Source organism: Oncorhynchus clarkii, chromosome 23 (assembly GCF_045791955.1).
Source record: "Oncorhynchus clarkii lewisi isolate Uvic-CL-2024 chromosome 23, UVic_Ocla_1.0, whole genome shotgun sequence".
Taxonomy (NCBI): domain Eukaryota; kingdom Metazoa; phylum Chordata; class Actinopteri; order Salmoniformes; family Salmonidae; genus Oncorhynchus; species Oncorhynchus clarkii.
In genome coordinates, this window is record NC_092169.1 from 63,150,366 (window position 1) to 63,176,299 (window position 25,934).

The 25,934-nt window shown below is 44.9% G+C and overlaps 1 protein-coding gene across 1 annotated transcript in view; it reads left to right on the plus strand.

Annotated features, from left to right (window-relative positions):
• Window positions 1-917: 917 nt before the first annotated feature.
• The window catches only part of LOC139381332 (thrombospondin-2-like), a 53,117-nt gene continuing 28,100 nt past the window's right edge, over window positions 918-25,934 (plus strand). Inside the window, exons 1-9 of the mRNA XM_071124783.1 lie at window positions 918-969; window positions 10,784-10,902; window positions 11,980-12,150; window positions 12,264-12,357; window positions 13,650-13,820; window positions 14,184-14,360; window positions 14,440-14,613; window positions 24,116-24,243; window positions 25,480-25,614. Of these exons, the coding sequence (XP_070980884.1) occupies window positions 918-969; window positions 10,784-10,902; window positions 11,980-12,150; window positions 12,264-12,357; window positions 13,650-13,820; window positions 14,184-14,360; window positions 14,440-14,613; window positions 24,116-24,243; window positions 25,480-25,614 (1,221 nt within the window). The remainder of the gene's footprint in view (window positions 970-10,783; window positions 10,903-11,979; window positions 12,151-12,263; window positions 12,358-13,649; window positions 13,821-14,183; window positions 14,361-14,439; window positions 14,614-24,115; window positions 24,244-25,479; window positions 25,615-25,934) is intronic.

The window sequence follows — 25,934 nt, forward strand, 5'->3', positions numbered from 1 at the left end:
CAAGCGGGCTTCATGTGCCTTTTACTGAGGAGTGGCTTCGTCTGGCCACTCTCCTGTAAAGGGTTAGTGTTAGGGTTAATACCCAGCGGGTTGTCATGTGCCTTTTACTGAGGAGTGGCTTCTTCTGGCCACTCTACCATAAAGGGTTAGTGTTAGGGTTAACTCCCAGTGGGTTGTCATGTGCATTTTACTGAGGAGTGGCTTCGTCTGGCCACTCTACCATAAAGGTCTGATTGGTGGAGTACTGCAGAGATGGTTATCCTTCTGGAAGGTTCTCCCATCTCCACAGAGGAACTCCTTAGGAGCTCTATCAGAGTGACCACCAGTTCGGTGGTTCCAAACGTCTTCCACCGAAGAATGATGGAGGCCACTGTGTTCTTGGGGACCTTCAGTGCTGCATACATTTTTTGGTACCCTTCCCCAGATCTGTGCCTCAACATGGTCTTGTCTCGGAACTCTACGGATAATTCCTTCGACCTCATGGCTTGGTTTTTGCTAAGCACTATTTACTGTGGGGCCTTATATAGACAGGTGTGTGCCTTTCCAAATCATGTCCAATCAGTAGAATTTACCATAGGTGGACGCCAATCAAGTTGTAGAAACATTTCAAGGAAGATCAATGGAAACAGGATGCGCCTGAGCTCAATTTCCAGTCTCATAGCAAAGGGTCTGAATACTTATGTAAATAAGGTATTTATTTTTACATTTTTAATCAAATTTCTGAAATGTCTAAATACCTGTTTTCGCTTTGTCTATATGGGGTAGGGTGTGTATAGTTTGATGAGGATTTTTTATTTATTTAATCCATTTAGAATAAAGCTGTAATTTAACTAAATGTCAAAAAAAATCACGGAGTCTGAATACTTTCCAAATGCACTGTATAATTGGTGTGTGTGTGTGTATGTGTGTGTGTAGGGATGACACCACTGATTGCCTGGCTGATGGTGTTTCTCTGTGATCTGACAGCAGGTAATGTAATTCTGCACCCTATTTTATTTTTACCTTTATTTTACTTGGCAAGTCAGTTAAGAACACATTCTTATTCTTATTTATTTAACCATTATTTAACCAGGAAGGGCTCATTGAGATTAAAATCTATTTTTCAAGAGCGCCCTGGCCAAGATAGGCAGCATCAAGTCATTACAAAAAAATGACAGACAGACAACATGAAAAACTACAAGTAATCTAGTAAAAACCATTGAATTCACAAGAGTATAAAACAGCAAATTAAAAACATTGACAGGTCAGGGAATCAGCCTCAAAATCCTTCATCAGTGATTTAAAAACACCAATCAGGACAAGTTCTTCCAGTTTAAAAGTATTTTGTAAGGTGTTCCAAGACGATGGCGCAGAGTGCATAAAAGCCCTTTTACCAAATTCAGTTCGGACATTTGGAACAGTTAGCAGGATAAAGTCCAGCGAACGAAGAGACGACCCACCACATTTCTGAACAATGAAAATGCACAAATAAAAAGGTAGTAAACCCAAAATGGCTTTGTAAATAAAAGTATACCAGTGACTGAGCCTACGAGTGACTAGAGAAGGCCAGCCAACCATGGTATACAAAGTGCAGTGGTGCGTAAGGGTTTTGCAGTTTAAAATAAATCTCAAAGTGCCACGATAAAGAGTGTCAATTGATCTCAAACACTGAGCGGAAGCATTCATATATAAAATATTGCCATAGTCTAGTATAGGCATAAATGTAGCTGATACTAGCCATCCTTCTGGCTTCAAAAGAAAAGCAGGCCTTATTCCTAAAATAAAATCCCAATTTCAGCTTCAATGTTTTTGTAAATTGTTGAATATGCAATTTAAAAGAGAGGCCATCATCAATTAAAATTCCAAGATATTTATATGAGGTTACAACCTCTATCTCCTTGCCCTGACAGGTAGTAATAGGTGAAAGGTTCAGAGGTCTATTTCTTGCTTTAGAAAACACCATTAGTTTAGTTTTGTCAGTATTGAGGATAAGCTTCAATTCACACAAGGTATGTTGAACAGTATAAAAAGCAGTTTGCAAGTTCTGGAAAGCTTTTGTAAGAGACGAGGCACAAACAGTAAATAACAGTATCATCAGCATAAAAATGAAGTTGTGCATTTTGGACATTTTTGTCTAAATAATTTATATAAATAGTGGATAAGAGAGGACCAAGTACAGAGCCTTGGGGCACACCATTCAAGACATACAATTTAACAGACATAAGCCCATCAAATTGAGTGCACTGCGTTCTATCAGACAGATAGTTAGCAAACCATGCAACTGCATGCTTCGAAAGACCTACACTCGACAATCTCTGCCTTAGTATAGCATGATCAACTGTATCAAAAGCCTTAGAGAGATCAATAAAAAGTGAGACACAGTGCTGTTTTTTGTCAAGGGCTGATATCATTTAAAACCTTCATGGCTGCTGTAATTGTGCTAGGCTTCTTCCTGAAGCCCGATTGGTACATTGATAAAATAGAGTTAGTAAATAAAAACTCTTTTAGCTGTTCACTTACAAGGGTTTCAAGTATTTTCTATGACGGCCTAGGAACAGTGGGTTAACTACCTTGTTCAGGGTCAGAACAACAGATTTGTTCCTTGATCTCAGTGATTCGATCTTGCAACCTTTCAGTTATTAGTCCAACGCTCTAACCACTAGGCTACGCAGCCTATACAGCAATCTGTGTGCTGTGGCATAGCTCCGGTCCCGTAGCGCCGGTCCCATAGCTCCGGTCCCGTAGCGCCGGTCCCATAGCTCCGGTCCTGTAGCGCCGGTCCCGTATGGCCGGTCCCGTATGGCCGGTCCCGTATGGCCGGTCCCGTAGCGCCGGTCCCATAGCGCCGGTCCCATAGCGCCGGTCCCATAGCTCCGGTCCCGTAGCTCCGGTCCTGTAGCGCTGGTCCCATAGCTCCGGTCCCGTAGCGCCGGTCCCATAGCGCTGGTCCCGTAGCGCTGGTCCCGTAGCGCTGGTCCCGTAGCTCCGGTCCCGTAGCCCTACGCACACACAGTAAAAGGCACATGACAGCTCGTAGCTCCGGTCCCGTAGCGCCTGTCCCGTAGCGCTGGTCCCGTAGCTCCGGTCCCATAGCGCTGGTCCCATAGCTCCGGTCCCGTAGTGCTGGTCCTATAGCGCCGGTCCCGTAGCGCCGGTCCCGTAGCTCCGGTCCCGTAGCGCTGGTCCCGTAGCTCTGGTCCCGTAGCTCCGGTCCCATAGCGCCGGTCCCGTAGCGCCGGTCCCGTAGCTCCGGTCCCGTTGCGCTGGTCCTGTAGCTCTGGTCCCGTAGCTCTGGTCCCGTAGCTCTGGTCCCATAGCTCCGGTCCCGTAGTGCCTGTCCCGTATGTAGCATTTTCCCAGCCTCTCCCACTGCACCCCCCCTCCCCCTGTGCTTCTCAATTAACCCTAACCCATTTTCCCAGCCTCTCCCACTGCACCCCCCTCCCCCTGTGCTTCTCAATTAACCCTAACACATTTTCCCAGCCTCTCCCACTGCACCCCCCCTCCCCCTGTGCTTCTCAATTAACCCTAACACATTTTCCCAGCCTCTCCCACTGCACCCCCCTCCCCCTGTGCTTCTCAATTAACCCTAACCCATTTTCCCAGCCTTTCCCACTGCACCCCCCCTCCCCCTGTGCTTCTCAATTAACCCTAACACATTTTCCCAGCCTCTCCCACTGCACCCCCCCTCCCCCTGTGCTTCTCAATTAACCCTAACACATTTTCCCAGCCTCTCCCACTGCACCCCCCCTCCCCCTGTGCTTCTCAATTGTGCACCACTGCTGTGACTTTTTTAATCCCTAAGTCACTGGGCTCTGTGAACTTTGCCAAGTTGGCAACGCTGATGCCTCTAAATCACCTGAATGGAGTCAATCAGATATCTGCTTGTTACCGCCATGTGCTGATAGATAAAGGCCAGACTGTATAAGGTTAGCAGTCTAATGCCACGATTTTTCTGTCCCAGACAACATTTCCACATTGTGGGAAAATTCTTTGGTCACAAACAATTGTCATCAGAATGTTTTTGCATTTATTGTGTAGTGTGGCTGGTTTTACGAGCCCATTCCAGTGATTGACCAATAGAAACACGGCTGGCGCTGTGCACGCACACAATAATATGAGTATTGTGAAAAGTCATATTCTGTCACGCCTTGACCTTAGAGATCCTTATTATTCTCTGTTTGGTTAGGTCAGGGTGTGAGTCGGGTGGGAAAGTCTATGTTTTCTATTTCTTTGCTTTTTACCGAGTGTGGTTCCCAATCAGCTGTCTATCGTTGTCTCTGATTGGGGATCATATATAAGTTGTCATTTTCCTTTTGGGTTTTGTGGAGGTGTTGTTTTCTGTTTAGTGTCTGTGCCTGACAGAACTGTTAGCTTTCGCTTTGTTATTTTGTTTGAGTGTTTTTTGCTAATAAAAATCATGAACACTTTCCACGCTGCACTTTGGTCCACTCCTTTCGACGAGAGCAGATTCATATAATATAGTATTTAAATGTTTACAAGAAGAACGATTGAACCAATAATCTTGTTTACATGACAAGTCTGAAATCAGGCTAATTTACAGGATTTTGAAAAATTAGCAAAATCTCCAGTCTAAATAATGGTTCTACCATGTTATTTTGGGGAAACCGATTTGATTCTGAGTTCGAACATATAAAGTTTGTCTGAGAAAACTATTTCCATTCACTTCACTCGTGCATAAACAGAGGGAGGCTTGCGCTGCTGGTGCTAGCACACGCTCAGAACTGAAGCAGATCAGACAATCTGGCAAGGTTGATATTAAGATTTGAATTTGGTAACATTGCACAGTGTGACATGAGATAATCGTAAAAGACTGAATCCGAGGTACAGTCTGCAAAGGCCTTAAAAGGAAGGAGCACAGATACGCTGATAGGTAAGAGGGAGGAGCACAGATACGCTGATAGATAAGAGGGAGGACACCTTTACTATCCATAACACCTTCACTATCCATAACACCTTCACTATCCATAACACCTTCACTCTCCACAGCACCTTCACTCTCCACAACACCTTCACTCTCCACAACACCTTCACTCTCCACAACACCTTCACTCTCCACAACACCTTTACTATCCATAACACCTATACTATCCACTATCCATAACACCTTTACTATCCACTATCCATAACACTTTCACTATCCATAACACCTTTACTATCCACTATCCATAACAATTTCACTATCGATAACACCTTTACTATCCATAACAACCTTTACTATCCACTATCCATAACACCTTTACTATCCATAACACCTTTACTATCCACTATCCATAACACCTTTACTATCCACTATCCATAACACCTTTACTATCCACTATCCATAACACTTTCACTATCCACAACACCTTTACTATCCATAACACCTTCACTATCCATAACACCTTTACTATCCATAACACCTTCACTATCCATAACACCTTCACTATCCATAACACTTTTACTATCCATAACACTTTTACTATCCACTATCCATAACACATTCACTATCCATAACACCTTTACTATCCATAACACCTTTACTATCCACCATAACACCGTCACTATCCATAACACCTTCACTATCCACTATCCATAACACCTTCACTATCCATAACACCTTTACTATCCACTATCCATAACACCTTCACTATCCATAACACCTTTACTATCCATAACACCTTTACTATCCATAATACCTTTACTATCCATAACATCTTTACTCTCCACTATCCACTATCCATAACACATTTACCATCCACTATCCATAACACATTTACTATCCACTATCCATAACACATTTACTATCCACTATCCATAACACCTTTACTCTCCACTATCCACTATCCATAACACATTTACTATCCACTATCCATAACACCTTCACTCTCCACAACACCTTCACTCTCCACAACACCTTCACTCTCCACAACACCTTCACTCTCCACAACACCTTCACTCTCCACAACACCTTCACTCTCCACAACACCTTCACTCTCCACAACACCTTTACTATCCATAACACCTTTACTATCCATAACACCTTTCCTATCCATAACACTTTCACTATCCATAACAACCTTTACTATCCACTATCCATAACACCTTTACTATCCACTATCCATAACACCATTACTATCCACTATCCATAACACTTTCACTATCCATAACACCTTTACTATCCATAACACCTTTACTATCCATAACACCTTTACTATCCATAACACCTTTACTATCCATAACACCTTTACTATCCATAACACCTTCACTATCCATAACACCTTTACTATCCATAACACCTTTACTATCCACTGTCCATAACACCTTTACTCTCCACTATCCATAACACCTTCACTATCCATAACACCTTTACTATCCACTATCCATAACACCTTTACTCTCCACTATCCACTATCCATAACACCTTTACTCTCCACTATCCACTATCCATAACACATTTACTATCCACTATCCATAACACATTTACCATCCACTATCCATAACACATTTACTATCCACTATCCATAACACATTTACTATCCACTATCCATAACACCTTTACTCTCCACTATCCACTGTCCATAACACCTTTACTCTCCACTATCCATAACACCTTCACTATCCATAACACCTTTACTATCCACTATCCATAACACCTTTGCTATCCATAACACCTTTATTATCCATAAAACCTTTACTATCCACTATCCATAACACCTTCACTCATAACACTTTCACTATCCATAACAACTTTACTATCCATAACACATCTACTATCCATAACACCTTTACTATCCATAACACCTTTACTATCCATAACACCTTGACTATCCATAACACCTTCACTATCCATAACACCTTCACTATCCACTATCCATAACACCTTCACTATCCATAACACCTTTACTATCCACTATCCATAACACCTTCACTATCCATAACACCTTTACTATCCATAACACCTTTACTATCCATAACACCTTTACTATCCATAACAGCTTTACTCTCCACTATCCACTATCCATAACACATTTACCATCCACTATCCATAACACATTTACTATCCACTATCCATAACACATTTACTATCCACTATCCATAACACCTTTACTCTCCACTATCCACTATCCATAACACATTTACTATCCACTATCCATAACACCTTCACTCTCCACAACACCTTCACTCTCCACAACACCTTCACTCTCCACAACACCTTCACTCTCCACAACACCTTCACTCTCCACAACACCTTCACTCTCCACAACACCTTCACTCTCCACAACACCTTTACTATCCATAACACCTTTACTATCCATAACACCTTTACTATCCACTATCCATAACACTTTCACTATCCATAACAACCTTTACTATCCACTATCCATAACACTTTCACTATCCATAACAACCTTTACTATCCACTATCCATAACACCTTTACTATCCACTATCCATAACACCTTTACTATCCACTATCCATAACACATTCACTATCCATAACACTTTCACTATCCATAACACCTTTACTATCCACTATCCATAACACCTTCACTATCCATAACACCTTTACTATCCATAACACCTTTACTATCCATAACACCTTTACTATCCATAACACCTTTACTATCCATAACACCTTTACTATCCACTGTCCATAACACTTTCACTATCCATAACACCTTTACTATCCATAACACCTTTACTATCCATAACACCTTTACTATCCATAACACCTTCACTATCCATAACACCTTTACTATCCATAACACCTTTACTATCCACTGTCCATAACACCTTTACTCTCCACTATCCATAACACCTTCACTATCCATAACACCTTTACTATCCACTATCCATAACACCTTTACTCTCCACTATCCACTATCCATAACACCTTTACTCTCCACTATCCACTATCCATAACACATTTACTATCCACTATCCATAACACATTTACTATCCATAACACTTTCACTATCCACTATCCATAACACCTTTACTATCCACTATCCATAACACCTTTGCTATCCATAACACCTTTATTATCCATAAAACCTTTACTATCCACTATCCATAACACCTTCACTCATAACACTTTCACTATCCATAACAACTTTACTATCCATAACACCTTTACTATCCATAACACATCTACTATCCATAACACCTTTACTATCCATAACACCTTTACTATCCATAACACCTTTACTATCCATAACACCTTCACTATCCATAACACCTTTACTATCCACTATCCATAACACCTTTACTATCCACTATCCATAACACTTTCACTATCCATAACACCTTTACTATCCATAACACCTTTACTATCCATAACACCTTTACTATCCATAACACCTTTACTATCCATAACACCTTTACTATCCATAACACCTTTACTATCCATAACACCTTTACTATCCATAACACCTTTACTATCCATAACACCTTCACTATCCATAACACCTTTACTATCCACTATCCATAACACCTTCACTATCCATAACACCTTTACTATCCACTATCCATAACACCTTCACTATCCATAACACCTTTACTATCCACTATCCAAAACACCTTTACTATCCACTATCCATAACACCTTTACTATCCATAACACCTTTACTATCCACTATCCATAACACCTTCACTATCCATAACACCTTTACTATCCACTATCCATAACACCTTTACTATCCACTATCCATAACACATTCACTATCCATAACACCTTTACTATCCATAACATCTTTACTATCCACTATCCATAACACCTTTACTATCCATAACACCTTTACTATCCACTATCCATAACACCTTCACTATCCATAACACCTTTACTATCCACTATCCATAACACCTTTACTATCCACTATCCATAACACCTTCACTATCCATAACACCTTTACTATCCATAACACCTTTACTATCCATAACATCTTTATTATCCAATTTCCATAACACCTTCACTATCCATAACACCTTTACTATCCACTATCCATAACACCGTTACTATCCATAACATCTTTATTATCCACTATCCATACCACCTTCACTATCCATAACACCTTTACTATCCACTATCCATAACACCTTTACTATCCATAACATCTTTATTATCCACTATCCATAACACCTTCACTATCCATAACACCTTCACTATCCACTATCCATAACACCTTTACTATCCATAACACCTTTACTATCCACTATCCATAACACCTTCACTATCCATAACACCTTTACTATCCACTATCCATAACACCTTCACTATCCATAACACCTTTACTATCCACTATCCATAACACCTTCACTATCCATAACACCTTTACTATCCATAACACCTTTACTATCCATAACATCTTTACTATCCACTATCCATAACACCTTTACTATCCATAACACCTTTACTATCCATAACACCTTTACTATCCATAACTCCTTCACTATCCATAACACATTTACTATCCACTATCCATAACACCTTCACTATCCATAACACCTTTACTATCCACTATCCATAACACTTTCACTATCCATAACACCTTTACTATCCATAACAACTTTACTTTCCATAACACCTTTACTATCCATAACACCTTTACTATCCATAACACCTTTACTATCCATAACACCTTTACTATCCATAACACCTTTACTATCCATAACACCTTTACTATCCATAACACCTTTACTATCCATAACACCTTCACTATCCATAACACCTTTACTATCCACTATCCATAACACCTTCACTATCCATAACACCTTTACTATCCACTATCCATAACACCTTCACTATCCATAACACCTTTACTATCCATAACATCTTTACTATCCACTATCCATAACACCTTTACTATCCATAACACCTTTACTATCCACTATCCATAACACCTTCACTATCCATAACACCTTTACTATCCACTATCCATAACACCTTTACTATCCACTATCCATAACACCTTCACTATCTATAACACCTTTACTATCCATAACACCTTTACTATCCATAACATCTTTATTATCCACTATCCATAACACCTTCACTATCCATAACACCTTTACTATCCACTATCCATAACACCGTTACTATCCATAACACCTTTACTATCCACTATCAATCACACCTTCACTATCCACTATCCATAACACCTTTACTATCCACTATCCATAACACCTTCACTATCCATAACACCTTTACTATCCACTATCCATAACACCTTTACTATCCACTATCCATAACACCTTCACTATCCATAACACCTTTACTATCCATAACACCTTTACTATCCACTATCCATAACACCTTCACTATCCATAACACCTTTACTATCCATAACACCTTTACTATCCACTATCCATAACACCTTCACTATCCATAACACCTTTACTATCCATAACACCTTTACTATCCATAACACCTTTACTATCCACTATCCATAACACCTTCACTATCATAACACCTTTACTATCCACTATCCATAACACCTTCACTATCCATAACACCTTTACTATCCACTATCCATAACATCTTTACTATCCACTATCAATCACACCTTCACTATCCACTATCAATCAAACCTTCACTATCCATAACACCTTTGCTATCCACTGTCCATAACACCTTCACTATCCATAACACCTTCACTATCAATAACACCTTCACTATCCATAACACCTTTATCAAAAACAATGTTAAGAAAACTCTGTCTGAACACACAGATAAAGACAGCAGGAGGCTTGTGGATCTGGTTTGGTTTAGCTCTGATTCTGCGTGTGTGTGCGTGTGTGTGTAGGGGTGGAGCGTCCTCAGGTGATGTGTCGTCGGTCCTGTGAGGAGCTGAATGATCTGTTATCAGAGCTGCATGGCCTCCACATCGTTACCACTAGTCTGCTGCACGACCTTCAGAGAGCTGTAAGACACACAGACACATACAGACAGGGTTGGCTAGGTTACTTCCTAAATGGAATTCGTTACAGTTACTGGTTACCTGTCCTAACTAGTAATCAGTAATGTAACTTTTGGATTACTCAAACTCAGTAACGTAATCTGATTACATTCAGTTACTTTTAGATTACTTTCCCCTTAAGAGGCGTTAGAGGAAGACAACAATGTATGTAACCAATTGAACAACATCTATTGCAGGATAAATTAATGTTAATGTTTACATAGCTGGCCATATATGTATGTTAAATTTTACTTTATGGATTGGTTAAGTAGGCTTCTTCTAACCCATCGCTTTCTACTACATATAATAAGACGATTAAATTATATCTTTACATTAAAAACCAAAGTCTATCAGAATTCTACTCATTCCAATAAATGTTATACCCCTTGATTTTCAAGAACAGGACTTGGAAATATGGAAGTATTGATTAGCCTAATAGTTTTACCTGAGCATGACCCACCTGAGCATAGCCAGCCCTACTCTGTTGTTTATGATTTAGTTGTCATGGAGAACTGAATGGGCTCATTGATTAAAATTGAAAAATAAATGCCTCACTCATGGAATGGCTTTGAGCACTACTGAAAAGTGCTATTTACATGTGAATAATGAATGCAATACGCTTAATTTGCTACAGGCCTGTTGTTGAACTTTGTGTTGGTGACACTTTGATATCTTGATAATATGCAGCTGTTTAAAGGGCAAGTCCACAGATGAAACAATAACAAAACGGCCTCCCCGCCTCTGTTTTGGTAAAAAGCTGAGGGATGGGCCTGGAGAAATGTAACCACTCTCAGATTAATAGACAGAGCTGTGGATGCAAGGACTGACCATCCAGGATATCAACACTATTGTTTTAACCATGTTTTGAGGCTGTACAGTGTTTGATTACATTTAATGTTTACAAACATTGGAGGGTAAAAATATATATCTTGGGTTCTCATGGAGTGTGACGCACACACACACACACACACACACACACAGCATCAGTGCTAACCATAACCAGATCCACAAGCCTCCTGCCGTCTTCATCTGTGTGTGTTCAGACAGAGGAGAATGAGGCATTGCGTGAAGCTCTCTCTGAGCTGGGCAGCAGTTTGGACAGAGAGGGAGGAGGAGAAGATGATGAAGAGGAGAGAGTGTGTGTGCAGGACGGACGTGTGTATCAGCGGGAGGAGGACTGGGTTTCAGACAGCTGCACATTCTGTACCTGCCAGGTAAACACACACACACACACACACACGCTCAACTCTTGAGTCAAGATATCTCTAGGCCCTTTTGCTTTACTACTGTGTGTGTGTGTGTGTGTGTGTGTGTTGTGTGTGTGTAGGAGGGGAAGGCAGTGTGTCGGCAGGTCACCTGTCCTCCAGTAATATGTTCCAGTCCTTCCTTCACTGAAGGGGAATGCTGCCCTGTGTGTCTGGGTGAGATATCTAAACACATTCACTTAGTCTACTGTATTTCAAATGATTATTTCAGAAGTCATATTTAGTCAAATCAAATTGTATTCGTCACAAGCCCTGAATACGACAGGTGTAGACCTTACAGTGAAATGCTTACTTACAAGCCCTTAACCAACAATGCAGTTTAAAAAATACGAATAAGAATAAGAAATAAAAGTAACAAGTAGTTAAAGAGCTGCTGTAAAATAACAATAGCGAGACTATATACAGGGGGTACTGGTACAGAGTCAACGTGCGGGGGCACCGGTTAGTTGAGGTAATATGTACATGTAGGTAGAGTTATTAAAACCTCTCTGGGATATTTGGGACAGTAGCGTCCCACCCCGCCAACAGCCAGTGAAAGTGCAGGGTGCCAAATTCAAAACAACAAAAATCTCATAATTAAAACTCCTCAAACATACAAGTATTTTACACCATTTTAAAGATAACATTCTCATTAATCCAGCCACAGTGTCTGATTTAAAAAGGCTTTACAGTGAAAGCACCACAAACGATTATGTTAGGTCACCACCAAGTCACGGACTGGAGAAAGACTGGAGTCACAAAAAGCACAGAGGTAAAATTAATCACTAACCTTTGATGATCTTCATCAGATGACACTCATGGGACTTCATGTTACACAATACATGTATGTTTTGTTCGATGAAGTGCATATTTATATCCAAAAATCTCATATTACATTGGCGTGTTATGTTCAGTCGTTCCAAAACATGCGGTGATTTTGTAGAGAGCCACATCAATTCACAGAAATACTAATATTAAACATTGCTAATAGATACAACTATTATACATGGAACTTTAGATAAACTTCTCCTCCTGAGGGGAATCAGGTTTTGTCGTGCCCTCTTCACGACTGTCTTGGTGTGCTTGGACCATGTTAGTTTGTTGGTGATGTGGACACCAAGGAACTTGAAGCTCTCAACCTGCTCCACTACAGCCCCGTCGATGAGAATGGGGGCGTGCTCGGTCCTCCTTTGCCTGTAGTCCACAATCATCTCATTTGTCTTGATCACATCGAGGGAGAGGTTGTTGTCCTTGCACCACACTGCCATATCTCTGACCTCCTCCCTATAGGCTGTCTCATCGTTGTCGGTGATCAGGCCTACCACTGTTGTGTCATCGGCAAACTTAATGATGGTGTTAGAGTCATAGAGTCGTAGAGTTTGTATACATATGTGTGCGTATGTATATGTATTTGTTTGTGTGTGTGTGTGTTTGTGTGCATGTGTGTGTGTGTTTGTGTGTGTGTATAGGGTTGGGAAGTGAAGATGGATGGTCCCCATGGTCGGAGTGGACGGAATGTTCGGTCACCTGTGGGCGTGGCTTCCAGCGGAGAGGGCGATCTTGTGATGATGTCTCCACGTCCTGTTCTGACTCCTCCCTCCAAACCCGCAGGTGCACCCTGGGAAGTTGTGAAAGCCGAGGTGAGTTCACCAATAACTCCTGTAGTACAGCTAGCTCCTGTAATACACATTATGGTTAGCTACGTCGTTGTATTTATTTATGATACTCTTTGAAGATGTATGGTTTCAGACATGTTAGGAAGGTGGGGTTGGGACTCTGCTGACGTTAGGCTGAAGCTTATTCCACCGTTGAGGTGTCAGGACAGAGAAGATCTTTGGTCTGGGGGGGGGGGGGGGGCCTGACCCTCATATGGGTGGGAGGGCCAAGAGACCAGAGGTGGCAGAATGGAACGCTCAGGTTTGGGTGTTGGGTTTGAGCAATCATTTCCCTTTTATAAAAATGTGTGTGTGTGTTTGTGTGTGTGTGTGTGTGTGTGTGTGTAGTCCATGGGAACGGCGGCTGGGGCCTGTGGTCTCCGTGGTCTGCATGTTCTGTGTCGTGTGGTTCAGGTTTCGTTGTGCGTGTTCGACTCTGCAACTTCCCCCTCGCTCAGCGCAGGGGCAGCGGCTGCCGTGGCAACACTACAGAGACACATCCCTGTGACGCTACACCCTGTCCAAGTGAGAACACAAACAAACAAACCAGATGACTGCTATTGTTGATGTTGGATTGACTGATACACTGTCTGTGTGATTATAGTTGTCGGGGTCTGGGGACCGTGGTCTTCCTGGTTACCATGCAGTGTGTCGTGTGGCAGTGGGCTGATGATTCGTCAGCGGGAGTGTTCTAACCCCGCCCCCCGGCATGGAGGCAGGAACTGTGTGGGAGAGACGGCCGACTACGCAGCCTGCGATACACAACCCTGTCCAATAGGTAGCAGACATAGGATGACAGAGAGGGCCAAGAACCATTATTCCACTGACAACATAGTTGCGAACAGGAACAATCCAAGTAAACTATGGAAGTTTTTGAAACAGTTAGGATACAGTACAGATAATTTATCCATAACAGTCTAAACTAACATATGGAATTGTTTTAAGATTGTCATACCAAGGATAATTTAGCTATTTGATTTGGAATTTTAGGACCCCTTTAGTATAAAAAAAAACATGTAAAAAATGATTTGATGAAACATTGATTTTGGCCTTTCTGCTAAAATCAAATCAAATGTTATCGGTCACTTACACATATTTAGCAGATGTTATTGCGGGTGCGGCTAAATGCTTGTGTTCCTAGTGTAACGGTTTTCTTCCTGGGAAGGAGAGGAGGACCAAAATGCAGCGTGGTTATTGTTAAGCATCTTTAATAAAGACGAAAACGTAAACACTATACAAATACAAAATAAGAAACCGTGGAAAAACCGAAACAGTCCTAACTGGGGCAGAGAACACAGAGACAGGAAACAACCACCCACAAAATACCCAAAGAATATGACTGCCTAAATATGGTTCCCAATCAGATACAACGATAAACACCTGCCTCTGATTGAGAACCACTCTAGGCAACCATAGGCCTACCTAGACAACTACACTGAACACAACCCCATAAATCTAATAAACCCCTAGACAAGACGACACACAATAAATCACCCATGTCACACCCTGGCCTAACGAAAATAATAAAGAAAACACAGATAACAAAGGCCAGGGTGTGAAAACTAGTTCCAACAGAGCAGTAGTACCTAACTAAATGCTTGTGTTTCTAGCTCCAACAGAGCAGTAATATCTAACTAAATGCTTGTGTAACCAGCTCCAACAGTCCAGTAATATCTAACTAAATGCTTGTGTTCCCAGCTCCAACAGTGCAGTAATATCTAACTAAATGCTTGTGTTCCTAGCTCCAACAGTGCAGTAATATCTAACTAAATGCTTGTGTTTCTAACTCCAACAGTGCAGTAATATCTAACTAAATGCTTGTGTTTCTAACTCCAACAGAGCAGTAATATCTAACTAAATGCTTGTGTTCCTAGTTCCAACAGAGCAGTAATATCTAACTAAATGCTTGTGTTCCTAGTTCCAACAGAGCAGTAATATCTAACTAAATGCTTGTGTTCCTAGTTCCAACAGAGCAGTAATATCTAACTAAATGCTTGTGTTCCTAGCTCCAACAGTGCAGTAATATCTAACAATTCACAGCAATACACACAAATCCAAAGGTAAAAGAATAGAGTTAAGAAATATTTAAATATTAGGACGAGCAATGTCGGAGTGGCATTGACTAAAATACAGTAGAATAGAATACAGTATATACGTATAAGATGAGTAAAGCTGTATGTAAGATGTAAGAAGGGTTTTATAAATACATTTAATTGATTGATTGTATGTAAACATTATTGAAACGTAATTGAAGTGACTAGTGTTCCATTATTAAAGTGATTCCAAGTCTATGTATATATGCAGCAGCCTCTAATGTGCTAGTGATGGCTATTGAACAGTCTGATGGCCTTGAGATAGAAGCTGTTTTTCAGTCTCTGCACCTGTACTGACCTCGCCTTATGGATGATAGCAGGGTGAACAGGCAGTGGCTCGGGTGGTTGATGTCCTTGATGATATTTTTGGCCTTCCTGTGACATCGGGTGGTGTAGGTGTCCTGGAGGGCAGGTAGTTTGCCCCCGGTGATGCGTTGGGCAGACCACACCACCCTCTGGAGAGCCCTGCGGTTGCGGGCGGTGCAGTTGCCATACCAGGTGGTGATACAGCCTGACAGGATTCTCTCAATTGTGCATGTGTAAAAGTTTACGAGGGTTTTAGTGGCCAAGGCAAATTTCTTCAGCCTCCTGAGGTTGAAGAGGCGCTTTTGCGCCTACTTCACCACACTGTCTGTGTGGGTGGACCATTTCAGGTTGTCAGTGATGTGTACGCTTAGGAACTTGAAGCTTTCCACCTTGTCCACTGCAGTCCCGTCGATGTGGATAGGGGGCAGCTCCCTCTGCTGTTTCCTGAATTCCACAATCAGCTGCTTTGTTTTGTGGATGTTTGGTGGGAGGTTGTTTTCCTGACACCACACTCCGAGTGCCCTCACCTCCTCTCTGTAGGCTGTCTCGTCATTGTGGGTAATCAAGCCCAATACTGTTGTGTCATCTGCAAACTTGATGATTGGGTTGGAGGCGTGTGTGGCCACGCAGCCATGGGTGAACAGAGAGTACAGGAAGGGGCTGAGCATGCACTCTTGCGAGGTCCCTGTGTTTAGGATCAGCAAAGTGGAGTTGTTGCTCCCTACCTTCCCCACCTGGGGCGGACAGTCAGGAAGTCCAGGACCCAGTTGCAGAGGGCAGGGTTCAGACCTAGGACCATGAGCTTAATGATGACCTTGGAGGGTACTATGGTGTTGAATGCTGAGCTATAGTCAATGAACAGCATTATACATAGGTATTCCTCTTGTTCCTCTTGTTCCTCTTGTCCAGATGGGATAGGTCAGTGTGCAGTGCGATGGCGATTGCATCGTCTGTGGATCTAAGCAAATTGAAGTGGGTCTAGGGTGTCAGGTAAGGTAGAGGTGATATGATCCTTAACTGGCCTCTCAAAGCACTTCATGATGACAGAAGTGAGTGCTACGGGGCGATAGACATTTAGTTCAGTTACCTTTGCTTTCTTGGGTACAGGAACAATGGTTGACATCTTGAAGCAAGTGGGGACAGCAGACACGTTTAGGGAGAGATTGAATATGCCCGTAAACACTCCAGCCAGCTGGTCTGCGCATTCTCTGAGGACGCGGCTATGGATGCCGTCTGGGCCGGCAGCCATGCGAGTGTTAACATGCTTAAACGTCTTACTCACATCGGCCACGGAGAAGGAGAGCCCACAGTTCTTGGTAGCGGTCGGTGGCACTGTGTTATCCTCAAATCGGGCGAAGAAGGTGTTTATCTTGTCCGGAAGCAAGACGTCGGTGTCCGACGTGGCAGGTTTTCCCTTTGTAGTCTGTGATTGTCTGCCTTTAGTTACTATGCCCCCAGCCACATACGTCTCGTGTCTGAGCCGTTGAATTGCAATTCCACTTTGTCTCTGAACTGACATTTGACATGTTTTATTTTCTTACGGAGGGAATAACTACACTGTTTGTATTCTGCCATATTCCCAGTCACCTTTCCATGGTTTAAATGTGGTGGTTCGTGCTTTCAGTTTTGCGAGAATGCCGCCGTCTATCCACGGTTTCTGGTTTGGGTAGGTTTTAATAGTCAGTCTGTCACGTTCTGACCTTTATTTCCTTTGTTTTGTCATTATTTAGTATGGTCAGGGCGTGAGTTGGGGTGGGCAGTCTATGTTTGTTTTTCTATGATTTGGGTATTTATATGGTTCGGCCTAGTATGGTTCTCAATCAGAGGCAGGTGTCATTAGTTGTCTCTGATTGAGAATCATACTTAGGTAGCCTGGGTTTCACTGTGTGTTGGTGGGTGATTGTTCCTGTCTCTGTGCATGTATAGTGTATAGTGTCTATATTAAAGAACCATGAATAACCACCACGCTGCGTTTTGGTCCGCCTCTCCTTCACTTCAAGAAAACCGTTACAGAACCACCCACCACAACAGGACCAAGCGGCGTGGTGAAAGGCAGCGGCAGCAGGAGCAACAAAGTCTGGATTACACGACGTGGGAGGAAATAGACAGGTGGGCGGTCGTCCCAGGGAGAGTGCCGGAGCCTGCATGGGATTCGCTGGAGCAGTGCGAAGAAGGTTATAGGAGAATGGAGTTGGAGAGACGAGCACGGCGACGCGGACGGAAGCCCGAGAGTCAGCCCCAAAAATGTCTTGGGGGGAGGCACACAGGGAGTATGGCGAAGCCAAGTAGGAGACCTCCGCCAACTTCCTGTGCTTACCGGGGGGCTAGAGAGACCAGGCAGGCACCGTGTTATGCTTTGGAGCGCACGGTGTCCCCAGTGCGGGTGCATAGCCCGGTGCGCTACATTCCAGCTCCGCGTATCGGCCGGGCTAGAGTGAGCATTGAGCCAAGTGCCATGAAGCCGGCTCTACGCAGCTGGTCTCCAGTGCGTCTCCTTGGGCCGGCTTACATGGCACCAGCCTTGCGCATGGTGTCCCTGGTTCGCCTGCATAGCCCAGTGCGGGCTATTCCACCTCGCCGCACTGGCAGGGCGACCGGGAGCATTCAACCAGGTAAGGTTGGGCAGGCTCGGTGCTCAAGAGCTCCAGTACGCCTGCACGGTCTGGTCTACCCAGTACCACCTCCACGCACCAGCCCTCCGGTGGCAGCTCCCCGCACCAGGCTTCCTGTGCGTGTCCTCAGCCCAGTACCACCAGTGCCAGCACCACGCATCAGGCCTACAGTGCGCCTCGCCTCTCCAGCGCTGCCGGAGTCTCCCGCCTGTTCGGCGCTGCCAGAGCTCCCGCCCCTCAGTCCAGAGGCGCTAGAGCTCCTCATTCCAGAGGCGCCAGAGCTCCTCAGTCCAGCGCTGTCAGAGCCTTCCTCTCCAGCGTTGCCGGAGCTTCCTGTCTGCCCAGCGCCATCTGAGCCACCCGTCTGCCCAGCGCCGCCTGAGCTGCCCGTCTGCCCAGCGCCGCCTGAGCCGCCCGTCTGCCCAGCGCCGCCCGTCTGCCCAGCGCCGCCTGAGCCGCCAGTCTTCCCAGTGCCGCCAGTCTGCAAGGAGCCGCCAGTGCCGCCAGTTTGCAAGGAGCCGCCAGTGCCGCCAGTCAGCCAGAGGCCGCCAGAGCCCCTCAGCCCAGAGGCGCCAGAGCCCCTCAGCCCAGAGCCCCTGACCCTCTGTCCAGAGCTTCCGCCCCTCTGTCCCGAGCTGCCCCTCTGTCCAGTGGGGTCATTGAGAAGGGTTGCCATGTTTAGAAAGCCACGGAGGTGGACAATAAGGCGGACTAAGACGATGGTGAAGTGGGGTCCGCGTCCCGCGCCAGAGCCGCCACCGCGGACAGACGCCCACCAAGACCCTCCCCTATAGGTTAAGGTTTTGCATCCGGAGTCCGCACCTTTGGGGGTGGGGTACTGTCACGTTCTGACCTTTATTTCCTTTATTTTGTCATTATTTAGTATGGTCAGGGCGTGAGTTGGGGTGGGCAGTCTATGTTTGTTTTTCTATGTTTTGGGTATTTCTATGGTTCGGCCTAGTATGGTTCTCAATCAGAGGCAGGTGTCATTAGTTGTCTCTGATTGAGAATCATACTTAGGTAGCCTGGGTTTCACTGTGTGTTGGTGGGTGATTGTTCCTGTCTCTGTGTTTGCACCAGATAGGGTTGTTTTGGTTTTTTCACATTTCTTGTTTTGTTAGTTTATTCATGTATAGTATCTATATTAAAGAACCATGAATAACCACCACGCTGCGTTTTGATCCGCCTCTCCTTCACTTCAAGAAAACCGTTACACAGTCACTGTATTTTTTATTAATCGTTACTCAGTCACCGTATTCGGTATTCTCAGCGGCTGAACGACAATAAAAACTGAATGACTAAAAAGCACCCTGAGGAAAAGCAAAGTGAAAAATGTGTGTTTTAAGATCTCCGCCGTTTCCACAGTTTCGGTCCCGGTCAGGTTCTCTGGCAGGCTATTCCAGAGGGTGGGGGCATAGTAACTAAAGGCTGCCTCTCCATGCCTCTTGGTCCCCCTCAGGTTCTCTGGCAGGCTGTTCCAGAGGGTGGGGGCATAGTAACTAAAGGCTGCCTCTCCATGCCTCTTGGTTCCCCTCAGGTTCTCTGGCAGGCTGTTCCAGAGGGTGGGGGCATAGTAACTAAAGGCTGCCTCTCCATGCCTCTTGGTCCCCCTCAGGTTCTCTGGTAGGCTATTCCAGAGGGTGGGGGCATAGTAACTAAAGGCATCCTCTCCATGCCTCTTGGTCCCCCTCAGGTTCTCTGGCAGGCTGTTCCAGATGGTGGAGGCATAGTAACTAAAGGCTGCCTCTCCATGCCTCTTGGTCCCCCTCAGGTTCTCTGGCAGGCTGTTTCAGAGGGTGGAGGCATAGTAACTAAAGGCTGCCTCTCCATGCCTCTTGGTCCTAGGCTTTGGGATAGTTAATAGGCCAGTGCCAGAGGACCTGAGGGACCTACTGGATACATAACTTAAAAGCATGTCTGTATTGGGGTGCACAGTCGTGTTTTGATTTTAAACCAATAGTGGAATATTACAATTATTTCTAAAACTCACAGGCAGCCAGTGCAGAGACCTTAAAACCGGTGTAATGTGTGCTCTCCGTCTGTTCTTGGTCAGTACCCGTGCTGCAGCATTCTGTATGTTTTGCAGTTGACCAATGGCTTCCTGGGCAGACAAGACAGGAGGGCATTACAGTAGTCAAGCCTGCTGTAATAAAAGCATGGATGAGTGTCCTTGTATCAGTCTGAGAGAGAAATGGCCGCACCTTGGCAATGTGGTAAAAAAGCTATGTTGGTCACATTCCTAATGTGTGATTGGAAATGTAGTTCAAACCTAGGTTTTTACCTGGTGTTTTATCTTTATTATCCGTGAATTTAAATGTGCGTCCAGATTCTCTCTCTGTGCTTTGGCTCCAACAATAAGTACCTTGGTCTTGATTTAGCTGGAGGCTAAATGTGAGCCATCCAAGTAGTTAAATCACTAATCCAGTGCAATAATTTATTCATACAGCTAAAACAAACAATACAGATCCATCTCAATGGTGGCATTGGCAGGGGCTCTTGTTCAGTGCCACTTTATGCATGTTCTTCCTGGTACAATAGTGCCCCCAAGATCATTAAAAACAAACTGCAGACATCTCAGAACTAATTAGTTAGTATTGTTCTTAGACTTCCAGTACATACCCATCTTGACCATTTGCACTTTGAAAGCCTCCTCCTCAAAGTGGATGAGTCTCTGTCACTCTCTCTCCTCCTTAAAGTGGAGGAGTCTCTGTCTGTCTCTCCTCCTCAAAGTGGAGGAGTCTCTGTCAGTCTCTCCTCCTCAAAGTGGAGGAGTCTCTGTCAGTCTCTCTCCTCCTCAAAGTGGAGGAGTCTCTGTCAGTCTCTCTCCTCCTCAAAGTGGAGGAGTCTCTGTCAGTCTCTCCTCCTCAAAGTGGAGGAGTCTCTGTCACTCTCTCTCCTCCTTAAAGTGGAGGAGTCTCTGTCTGTCTCTCCTCCTCAAAGTGGAGGAGTCTCTGTCAGTCTCTCCTCCTCAAAGTGGAGGAGTCTCTGTCAGTCTCTCTCCTCCTCAAAGTGGAGGAGTCTCTGTCAGTCTCTCTCCTCCTCAAAGTGGAGGAGCCTCTGTCAGTCTCTCTCCTCCTCAAAGTGGAGGATTCTCTGTCAGTCTCTCTCCTCCTCAAAGTGGAGGAGTCTCTGTCAGTCTCTCTCCTCCTCAAAGTGGATGAGTCTCTGTCAGTCTCTCTCCTCCTCAAAGTGGAGGAGTCTCTGTCAGTCTCTCTCCTCCTCAAAGTGAAGAAGTCTCTGTCAGTCTCTCTCCTCCTCAAAGTGGAGGAGTCTGTCAGTCTCTCTCCTCCTCAAAGTGGAGGAATCTCTGTCAGTCTCTCTCCTCCTCAAAGTGGAGGAGTCTCTGTCAGTCTCTCTCCTCCTCAAAGTGGAGGAGTCTCTGTCAGTCTCTCCTCCTCAAAGTGGAGGAGTCTCTGCCAGTCTCTCTCCTCCTCAAAGTGGAGGAGTCTCTGTCAGTCTCTCTCCTCCTCAAAGTGGAGGAGTCTCTGTCAGTCTCTCCTCCTCAAAGTGGAGGAGTCTGTCAGTCTCTCTCCTCCTCAAAGTGGAGGAGTCTGTCAGTCTCTCTCCTCCTCAAAGTGGATGAGTCTCTGTCAGTCTCTCTCCTCAGAGTGCAGGAGTCTCTGTCAGTCTCTCTCCTCCTCAAAGTGGAGGAGTCTCTGTCAGTCTCTCTCCTCCTCAAAGTGGAGGAGTCTCTGTCAGTCTCTCTCCTCCTCAAAGTGGAGGAGTCTCTGTCAGTCTCTACTCCTCAAAGTGGAGGAGTCTCTGTCAGTCTCTCTCCTCCTCAAAGTGGATGAGTCTATGTCAGTCTCTCTCCTCCTCAAAGTGGATGAGTCTCTGTCAGTCTCTCTCCTCCTCAAAGTGGAGGAGTCTCTGTCAGTCTTTCTCCTCCTCAAAGTGGAGGAGTCTCTGTCAGTCTCTCCTCCTCAAAGTGGAGGAGTCTCTGCCAGTCTCTCTCCTCCTCAAAGTGGAGGAGTCTCTGACAATCTCTCCTCCTCAAAGTGGAGGAGTCTGTCAGTCTCTCTCCTCCTCAAAGTGGAGGAGTCTGTCAGTCTCTCTCCTCCTCAAAGTGGAGGATTCTCTGTCAGTCTCTCTCCTCCTCAAAGTGGAGGAGTCTCTGTCAGTCTCTCTCCTCCTCAAAGTGGAGTAGTCTCTGCCAGTCTCTCTCCTCCTCAAAGTGGAGGAGTCTCTGACAATCTCTCCTCCTCAAAGTGGAGGAGTCTGTCAGTCTCTCTCCTCCTCAAAGTGGAGGAGTCTGTCAGTCTCTCTCCTCCTCAAAGTGGAGGATTCTCTGTCAGTCTCTCTCCTCCTCAAAGTGGAGGAGTCTCTGTCAGTCTCTCTCCTCCTCAAAGTGGAGTAGTCTCTGTCAGTCTCTCTCCTCCTCAAAGTGGAGGAGTCTCTGTCAGTCTCTCCTCCTCAAAGTGGAGGAGTCTGTCAGTCTCTCTCCTCCTCAAAGTGGAGGAGTCTGTCAGTCTCTCTCCTCCTCAAAGTGGAGGATTCTCTGTCAGTCTCTCTCCTCCTCAAAGTGGAGGAGTCTCTGTCAGTCTCTCCTCCTCAAAGTGGAGGAGTCTCTGTCAGTCTCTCTCCTCCTCAAAGTTGAGGAGTCTCTGTCAGTCTCTCCTCCTCAAAGTGGAGGAGTCTGTCAGTCTCTCTCCTCCTCAAAGTGGAGGAGTCTCTGTCAGTCTCTCTCTTCCTCAAAGTGGAGGAGGTTTGTCAAGGGTTGTCTTGTTCATCAGATTGTCCACAGTATGGTGGTCCCCAAGCACCTTGAAACAACTCTAACTTGGTCAGGGATAACAATAACTATTCCACTAGAAGGAATGAAACCAACACTGTTCTTTTTAGATTTAAGAGTGGTATGCGAAAAGATACCTTTTTGTACTCACCTGCCATTCTTTGGAATAGTCTTCAAAAATAACTTGAAGTTCATATCCTCCATGGTCGGTTTCAAGTTCTCAATGAAAATAATCTCTAAATAGTAGCATGTGTGAAAAGAGAGGAGTATGCCTACAGTATGTGGGAGAAAATGCCTACTGTGTTTTCTATTGTGTAGAAGTTATTGCCGTATGAATATTAGGGATTGATTGTTGAATATATTAGGGCTGAATAAGACAAGGGTGATGTACCTGTCCAGAGTTGGTTATTACGGAACTCAATTATATTTCTGTCATTGTTTGTGTCCACTACCACTGGAGCGCTCTTGTCTGTTTTAACATTTTATAGTCAATTCTACCAATCATACTCTTTGGCCTTCCTCTCTCTCTCTGTGTAGACAGCTGTCTTTCTAGGCCCTGCTTCCCTGGGGTCTCCTGCCACTCTGAGACTGATGGCTCATGGGAATGTGGGCCCTGTCCACTGGGTTACCATGGAAATGGCTCTGTCTGTGAAGACCAGGATGAAGTAAATACACACACACACACACACACACACACACACACACACACACACACACACACACACGCACACAACTTCTATCTCTGTGTGAGTAGTGTGTCTAGTGTGTGTTGCAGGGTGTGTGTGACCTTTCTCCTGTCCTACAGTGTGTGTTGCCAGGTGTGTGTAACCTCTCTCCTGTAGTGTGTGTTGCAGGGTGTGTGTAACCTCTCTCCTGCAGTGTGTGTTGCAGGGTGTGTGTGTAACCTCTCTCCTACAATGTGTGTTGCAGGATGTGTGTAACCTCTCTCCTGTAGTGTGTGTTGCAGGGTGTGTGTAACCTCTCTCCTGCAGTGTGTGTTGGAGAGTGTGTGTGTAACCTCTCTCCTACAATGTGTGTTGCAGGATGTGTGTAACCTCTCTCCTGTAGTGTGTGTTGCAGGGTGTGTGTAACCTCTCTCCTGCAGTGTGTGTTGCAGGGTTTGTGTGTAACCTCTCTCCTACAATGTGTGTTGCAGGATGTGTGTAACCTCTCTCCTGCAGTGTGTGTTGCAGGGTGTGTGTGTAACCTCTCTCCTGCAGTGTGTGTTGCAGGGTGTGTGTGTAACCTCTCTCCTACAATGTGTGTTGCAGGATGTGTGTAACCTCTCTCCTCTAGTGTGTGTTGCAGGGTGTGTGTGTAACCTCTCTCCTGTCCTGTAGTGTGTGTTGCAGGGTGTGTGTAACCTCTCTCCTACAATGTGTGTTGCAGGGTGTGTGTGACCTTTCTCCTGTCCTACAGTGTGTGTTGCAGGGTGTGTGTGTAACCTCTTTCCTGTCCTGTAGTGTGTGTTGCGGGGTGTGTGTGTAACCTCTCTCCTGTAGTGTGTGTTGCAGGGTGTGTGTGTAACCTCTCTCCTGCAGTGTGTGTTGCAGGGTGTGTGTGTAACCTCTCTCCTGTAGTGTGTGTTGCAGGGTGTGTGTGTAACCTCTCTCCTACAGTGTGTGTTGCAGGGTGTGTGTGACCTTTCTCCTGTCCTACAGTGTGTGTTGCAGGGTGTGTGTGTAACCTCTCTCCTGTCCTGTAGTGTGTGTTGCAGGGTGTGTGTGTAACCTGTCTCCTGCAGTGTGTGTTGCAGGGTGTGTGTAACCTCTCTCCTGTAGTGTGTGTTGCAGGGTGTGTGTGTAACCTCTCTCCTGTCCTGTAGTGTGTGTTGCAGGGTGTGTGTGTAACCTGTCTCCTGCAGTGTGTGTTGCAGGGTGTGTGTAACCTCTCTCCTGTAGTGTGTGTTGCAGGGTGTGTGTGTGACCGAGTGTGTGAACACAGACCCAGGGTTCCACTGTCTCCCCTGCCCCCCCCGATATCACGGCAACCAACCCTACGGTCTCGGACTGGAAGACGCCAACAACACCAAACAGGCCAGTGGTGGTGTGTGGTGTGGTGTGTGTGGTGTGTGGTGTGGTGTGTGTGGTGTGTGCTGTGGTGTGTGGTGTGGTGTGGGGTGTGTGTGGTGTGGTGGTGTGGAGTGTGGTGGTGTGTGGTGTGGTGTGTGGTGTGGTGGTGTGGTGGTGTGGTGGTGTGTGTGGTGTATGGTGTGGTGTGTGGTGTGGTGGTGTGCAGTGTGGTGTGGTGGTGTGGTGGTGTGGAGTGTGGTGTGGAGTGTGGTGTGGTGTGTGTGGTGTGGGGTGGTGTGGTGTGTGGTGTGTGGTGTGGTGGTGTGGAGTGTGTTGTGGTGTGT